Genomic DNA, 7,715 nt, shown 5'->3' with positions numbered 1-7,715 from the left:
TTGACACTCATCTTGCTCACACATTTTTTAGTGTTTGTTTGAAGTCGTTTATTTTAAAATGAAAATCGTTCACATGCAAATTACATGTCACTCACCAACCATCTTTCAAAAGCGACGACATTCAAAATAGTTGTGGTGTAAGGAAGTGCAAATGGTGATGCACCATCAAAACATTCAATATTACCACATCCAGTTTGATTGACTCCGATAAGTCTCCTAAATATTTGTAATCGCAAATAAATATATAAAGTTTCCCTACTTTGTATATGCGATTGATCTATTTGGAAACACTTCCTGAAATCGTTACACAAAACGGTAATTGATACTTCATTGTGCGTGTACACACTGAGTGGTATTCATATACTGATTAAGCATATTTTCTTCATATGAATATAGTTTTTGCACGTTTCAGTTTTGAGAGTAAGTACGAATTTTGTTGTCATTTCCAGGAAGAAAGAAGACTAGGTGTCACATTGGTATTAGTTCAAGATTCAGTTTTGAGAGTAAGTACGAATTTTGTTGCCATTCCCAGGTGTCACATTGGTATCAGTTCAAGTTTCAGATTTATACATTGAGTATTTGCAGCAAATACAAAATGCAAAACAATTGTATTTGATTCAAGCAGGTTAAAGTAACTTTTCAAGAAATATATTACAAGTGTGAAGCATTTAGATCATACATATGACCAGTTAAGTAGTTATGAGTGGTAGTTCATTTAGGTCGGACAGGACCTTTCGCCACGTTCATGCAGTAAGTGTTAGGAGTGCTCCTGTCGTGGGCAGCGTTTTCATCTCATTAAGGGGATCGGGTTATGATCATCAAATCATCCTACAAATTGTTACTAAAGATTTGAGCATTACTTTATTCAGATCACTATGAAGTAAATTTCTCTGTCAAAACACGAAAGTACGTCCATCCTTAAAACCATCGTATGAACCGAATCGCGGTTAAACACCCGATGCAGACACACTCTTTTTAAAAAAATCTTATCCTGTCTTTTGACATCAGAGGCTTTAAACTCTTTTTCCGGTGTGATAAGTGTATCGAAGACGCTCCTACTTCACAGTTACTTCGCCTTATGTGGTTGCTGATCCTCCTCAAAGAAATCAGCAGAGCCCTCGGGTTTGTCCCGATCATGGCTATGTATACATGTCAGGTCATTCATATTTAACAGCAAGCGTGCGGGTTCAAATCCGCATGGGACTCAAGCAAAAAAGTAATAGAATTTGTACTTTACTAAGAAAGTGTGATCCCAAATTTGACATATGTTACATTTGACCACCTACGAACTGGCACTGTATAATCATAATAAGCGTATGTGCGGCCAACAAGCGTATTAGTTCACAGGGATTGGATGGTGGGACGTGGGTGGTTGGGGGTCAGACTGGGGCAAATATCTGAGTATTCTAATCATCCACATGGAGCCCCCTGTGTGTGGGATTTATAATGGGTGTACATCCGGTTTAATCTGTTTGCAGCGGCTCTTGTAAAGGGATAGGTGCAACTATAAATATCACTGACGCAATGTGCTATAAATACATCCACCTCATACGTTCTTAAGTCAGCTCACCAGTATGTATGTGTGTGTGTGTGTGTAGGTAGGTAGGTAGGTGTGTAGGTAGGTAGGTACGTACGTACGTACACCTTCATCATCATTTCCAGGCCAGTTCTGGAAACAAACATACCACCATATATATCCACCGCCATTACCCTATATCTTGTGCAATACACCCCTACTGGACGGTGGGTGGCCTCCTGGTCAAAGCGTTCGATCGTCACGCCGAAGAATCTCACCCACTATTTCTCCTAAATAAAGTATCAGTATGCATACCTGGATATTTGCTTGTGCTGTCGTAGTATCATTAATTAGTAATAGTCTACATGACTACATGACCCTCACTACGTTTTTGCAGATAGGGATCGTTTTACGGAAGTTGTGCAGGAAACTCACGCTGTGACTAGCACGCAATCCTGTTGTGTAATCAACCCAGAAGCAGGATGTGGTGATGAGAGGGTGGGTGTTGCAACAGCTGGGGGAAACCCTGTCGGGAAGGTGCGGTGAGATTATGTAAGTTGGTATTCGAACCACCACCAAAGCATCCTGACGCGAAACCGGACACTCAACTCCCCTGCAATACGTAGGAGTTTCTCCAGTTAACATATACTGACGTTGGTATAAATTATGACACATATCAAAACGTTCTGACAAGTCAGAGTTCATGAAAAACACGACATCAAACATGTGAAATTATTTTACTTGCAGGATAAATACGACAAACAGGATGTAACATTCTACATCATATACGCCATAAACATGGTGAGTTATGCAATCGCACAATGTCAACATGATCAGATAACTAAAGAATAAAATGCACCTTGACAATGCATGGGTGAAAGTACAAACCTACATATATACTCGCCCCGACTGCATTATGAAATGTATAACGAAACTATAACGTTATCAGTAAGAATAACGGCCTGTGAATCGGTCTCGCAGACGTCGGAATCGGCGTCGGATGTTGTCCCAAGCCCTGCGCATGCGCTCCACAATACGTTCCCGCCTGGTGCGCTGGCACGTGTCCTTTGCAGTGATGGTCGGCGGAAGCTCATCCACTACGGACACGCAAACTGAGTCGCCGATTTCACTGACGTTGACTGCAAGTCCGTCTTCCTGCGGAGGAACAACATATAAACTTAGAGGTGAACAGGGGTCACATAGACATGATGACATTCATGGTCACCTTTGAACTCAAACTGTCAAAGCTTGCCAAGTCATCTTTGAAAGTAGAAAGTTCGTCGTACACAACATATGTTTAATTTTTCGTTTCGTTTTTCTTTAATTATTTTTTATACTCGGATGTCCTCAAAGAGTCAGTTTACATATCTGTATAGTTAAACATTTGGTGGGAAGGAGAGAGAGAGATGGTTGGTCGTAACTTTAACTTCAGGTCTATCATTTGCTTCATGGTGGAGGATCTGGGACAAGACCAACTTGCAGACCTGCAGGGTATGTATCAAGTTACCTCATAGGCTATCGGTCTCTGAATATATATAATTTTGATAGTAAAACAATCAAACCCATTTAGATTTAATAGGAGCCCCAGTCAAATGAGGAATTGATGGAATCTAGACTTGCTTCATATAAGGCTTTAGCATTGCAGGGAGGGCTAGGCAGTAAAGAAAATAACATGGTTCTGGGACTATGAAAGAGACTAGTTACCATACAGTACTCAATACTAGTATTACTGAGTGCGACACCAACAACAAGCAACAAACACCACAGTTTCCGTCTTTGTTTGCTAATGTATCAATTTGCCATAAACGCTTACCCTAAATACACAGTGTTTAAATGCATGGAGGGATCAAGGGAGGTCATAATGTCCACCGCATCCCCCTACCAACATTCAAATAGATAGGACATGTGACCTCACCTGGCCGCTGAGTTTGTTAAGTATCACCATGATGCGACGTCGGGTGTAGTGGTCTTTGGCCACTCTGCGCATGATCTCCGCTCCCAAAATACTTCCAGTGATGTCCCCGCACTCACTGGTGAGGAACACCTTGAGCTTCTGTCTCAGGCGGCGCACCTTGGGTACCTGGGGCTGAAGGGGTGTCCCCCTCTCTAGATGGTGGAACGTGTGGTTCCACTTGTAGGGTGGTTGATCCGCACAAAGCGCATTCTCCAAAGACATATCAGAATCGGATAAAATAATTCGGCCGAGATCATATGACAAATGGTCATTATTTTCCCGGGGCTCGAAGATTCCTTCTGGGTATACTCTTGGAGGGACCCCTTCTTCCCCACCTGCTGCTTCTGCTCGAACCGGGTCTTCTGCAGCCTCAACGTCGGCCTGGTCGTCTTGCAATTGTACGCCATCATCGAACTCGCCAGCAATATTAGCCACCACGTCTTCAACGACAGCTCTTACATCCTCATGTGCCCGCTGGTCACGTGGTGGTGATGGTGACACAGGGCGAGGCTGGATATCTTCCGGGAATTCTTCAAGGTCAACCACCTGGATGTCTGAAAGACGACCAGCCTGGCTCTCCCTTTCACTACCTGAACTCGAATCATCATCACTGCTCTCGCTCTCGTCACTGTGTGAAAGCAGATCATGCTCATCAGCGTCAACATTGGGAGGAAAATCAGGCAGGTCTTGGGGAGGATCGACGAGGAAAAGATGCTGGGCCACAACCTCTATGTCTGGGAGATAGTCAGGTGCATATGCAATAGGCCCAAGATCGTTTGGATAGTTGGCGTTGTCATTAAGGTTTCCTTCATTATTGTTTGTCCCTGACACATGTACCAAGGGAATGGCGTCATCTGCATGGACTGCTGCTTCAGGAGCGCTGAGACCCAAAGTCGGCATGTTGACGTGCGCCATCTGTTGAGATTCCTCAATGCCGTGCATGATGTGGTACAACTGGACGTTACGGTGGCGGCGGTGGTTGTTTCGAGGCGGGGGTACATTGTTGAGCTGCATCTATAAACACAGAGAGTTCCATGTGGTGTTTATGATGTGGTCAAAAACTGAAAACTAACATGGAGAAACCCATTTTGTATGGGCTCGTATTGAGGATAAACTGCCCTTGTTTGAAAAGTTAGATGAATTTCAGCTCAAATGCAAACTAAAATACATAAAGCCAAAATGTCCTTATCTGAGTTAGTGACAAACCGGGAAATGCGTATTTTGATATCACCTAGATTGAGAGAAGTCTAATGGTGTTTTTCTGTAGTTAAAAAATGTTGATGTTCGCGATAAGATCACTTCCAGGGACACTGGTTCCCGGAACGCGTTTCACAATGGAGTTAAATACATATTTCGTGTACCCGTATGCGATCTTGTACTAGCGTAATGTCAGACTCACTCACTTTTCACGTTCAATCACATACAGGGAAAGGTCAAAGGCGCCGCAATTCACCTTGCGGAGTTGCGTAACTCAGTTAATGACCTCGGTTGCCTTACGCCGCTCTCAGCAGTATTCCAGCTTTACGGCAGCGGCCTGTAAATATTCGACTCCAAACCAGACAATCCAGTGATTAACAGCATGGCCACCAATCTACGCAAATGAGTTGACATGTGTCAACCAAGTCATTGATCCTGACCATCCGATCCTGTTAGTCGCCATTTATGACAATCACTGGTTGCTGAAGATAAATTGAAACCGAGATCTTCACAGTGCCCGAAATGAAATAAATGAAATACAATTGAAGTGGCTACAATAAGATTAACTCACAATCTCTTAACTTCACGATTATAATACAAAAGGGTCCAGGTACCTGTCCCAAGCTTCCAGATTCGTTCCGGAGACTTCCAACTCGACCATCCAGCCGCATCACCATGCGCCGAGGAAAAGCAAATACTGCCAGGGGCCCGAACTGGAAGTCGCCATGTTGACTGTAACCACTGTCCAGTGGGCGATTTGTGATGTCCTTCTTGTTGGTGAGGTTGCTCTTCCTGTGTTTGAGGATGCTGAGAGATTTGAGGATAGCCAGGGTCGGCTCCACACATTGCAGCCACACCGATGCAGGGAGCCCGTCAATAACTGGTTCATCTGTGAACTCACACGCCATCTTAATGAGTCCTTGGTTGCCAAACATTTTGTTTCGATGTGACTCTGAGTAAGAACTATACACAATTCTCTGTTTGAAGTGTCCCAGTTCAGAATTCTCGAACCCAAGACAGACATTGAGCACAGGGATTGATGCGCCATTCGGAGCCACAGCTGCAGCACCCGCAAGCCATAGTGCCTGTTCCCACTCGTCAAAGGGCGTGGGGCACCTCTTGTTAAGACATCGTAGTTCGTGGAGCTCAATGAGAAGCTGGACCTCTGGGTCAAGGAAGAGTCTCTCTTCGCTCTGCGAGTGCCGGACACAGAACGCATTCATCAGACGTCCCACCCACTTCCGGTGCCGACGATGAAGTCGAGGCATTGTGGGAAGCTCCTCCGGTTTTCCGGATTGTGAGAGGCACCTCCTCTCAGCTGCACTTCATTTGTCAGTCTGTAAGCATAACATATTAGCGAATTACGCAAGGCTTTTAAAGGAAAAGAATAAAAACACATGTTTTAAATGCTTGATTGGGTCTAAGATCAGATCCATGCACGTTGTAAACCGACAGTTCTATACAGAAGCGTCAGCCCGAGATACCATGCCGTCGTTTAGCATGAATACTAAATATTAGACACACTGGAATATTCAATTGGAATGCTGAACGCTGCAGTGCAAGCTATCAGCTGTGATCAGAAGGCCATAATTACATGTATTCAGATGTACCTTTGGTACAGCATTATGATGAACCACTCCACAAAAAGAATGTCCAGTGGCTAGTGGTGAGCCGGGTCCAAATATTCTACCCAGGTAACTCACCCCTTATTACCCTACCCTACCCGGATACCTGTTTCTGACATCAAATTTGTAAGAAATGGCAATATGCTCCTCAGGTCGAAGGCAAAAAATTCGAGGTATCTCAACCATTTATATAATTACAAAATAGAGGCTGTACCCGTGTCTAAATTTTCAAAGACAATACAAGGTTTCAATCATGAAAGAGTAACCTATTACGTGGTTTAATCTATTTGTCACCTGATTATAACGGGTCCGGGTGCAGAGACGGGTACCCGGGCACAGCATAATACCCACCCGTCCCGGGTATCTGGGTCACCCGTCCCTGCCCTACCAATGGCATACCACTTGGTTCAGGAGGCTATGAGAAGGTCCAATAGGACGTATGCAGAATTAGTTGAGCAATGGTCAGATTCTAGCATTTATAGTTAGACCTGTAGCTGACAAATGGTATACACATTAACTGACATGGCACAGTCGGAAGTGTTACTAGAGGTACGAGGCTTTGTAGTTCACATTCCTTGCACATTCAAAATATGACAACACTTAACCTTATTCTGACTCAAAGTGTATGACTTGTTATCAATTCGGTTCAAAGATTCGGGGGAATTATTTTAGCAACTTCATTAAGGACAACCAAATTGTGTGCCACGAAGAACCATATATCGTCTAACAATCTATACGAATACACCGTTGAGTATTTTTACACGTATCCGGGAATGGTAGTCGCGAGTTTGAAAATAGTATCGTATAGCTCGAGAAAGTTGCTTGAATAATGTCAACTTGTTAGTCATATCTTTGCTATGAGCTAGCGAGAAAAATAGATCTAATTTCTGAGAATGAAACAGTAAGCCTTGACTTAATGATGTATATTTTAGTTATAACGTTACTCGAGTAAACCAATGGACCAGATGTTGAAAATACGGCGAAATTGGAACTGCTACCGCAAATGTTTTTAAGACATTAATGACGTACTATATGTAACCACCATGTACAAAATTCAATACAACCTCTAATAGCAAAGAATTTAACCTATAGAAAAACACTATACATCTAACAAAAGGGCTCTGTAAAGTTATAGTTTACTGAGATAATATAAACATCATCTCTGTTTTATGGCTCTTAAGGCATGTATTGCAAAATGTTTTTCTCTTATCCAAAAGGAATGTAGGAATAGTATGGTAGATAGGATTCCTTACATGGGTACCGTTTGTAAAGCCCATATCTGTGGCCCTTTTGCTGGTAGTGGTAGGTTAATTCTAAAAGCAGCGCTAACTCATAATCGCCCGCCTGTTATTGTAGCATGTACCACCGCTTCCACGCGTGATGCCTACGTTAGACATGGTCTGATGTACTGCGGTTTCTTCAA

General features: G+C 43.2%; 1 protein-coding gene across 2 annotated transcripts; it reads right to left on the bottom strand.

Annotated features, from left to right (window-relative positions):
• Window positions 1–2,461: 2,461 nt before the first annotated feature.
• On the bottom strand, window positions 2,462–5,935 carry LOC137288252 (uncharacterized). Of its 2 annotated transcripts, XM_067820715.1 has the most exons (4): window positions 5,282–5,935; window positions 3,432–4,484; window positions 3,133–3,135; window positions 2,462–2,671 (listed from the first exon to the last, which is right to left on the bottom strand). In XM_067820715.1, exons 1-4 carry the CDS (start codon window positions 5,933–5,935, stop codon window positions 2,462–2,464), a joined length of 1,920 nt encoding a protein of 639 aa, XP_067676816.1. The 2 variants fall into 2 exon arrangements, 1 of the variants encoding a protein (XP_067676816.1); XR_010957063.1 differs by lacking the exons at window positions 3,133–3,135; window positions 5,282–5,935 and having other exon boundaries at window positions 2,655–2,671; window positions 3,432–3,504.
• Between the last annotated feature and the right edge of the window lie 1,780 nt (window positions 5,936–7,715).

The sequence above is a fragment of the Haliotis asinina genome, chromosome 6 (assembly GCF_037392515.1).
Source record: "Haliotis asinina isolate JCU_RB_2024 chromosome 6, JCU_Hal_asi_v2, whole genome shotgun sequence".
Classification (NCBI taxonomy): domain Eukaryota; kingdom Metazoa; phylum Mollusca; class Gastropoda; order Lepetellida; family Haliotidae; genus Haliotis; species Haliotis asinina.
Note: the sequence above shows the minus strand (reverse complement) of the source record. Positions and strands in the feature narration are given on the sequence as shown.

Excerpts from the sequence above, each read along its gene's own strand:
- LOC137288252 (XM_067820715.1), bottom strand. The coding sequence starts at position 5,935 with ATGCCTCGACTTCATCGTCGGCACCGGAAGTGGGTGGGACGTCTGATG. Across the intron at positions 4,485-5,281 it reads AATCTGGAAGCTTGGGACAG|ATGCAGCTCAACAATGTACC; the intron begins GTACCTGGACCC and ends CTGTGTTTATAG.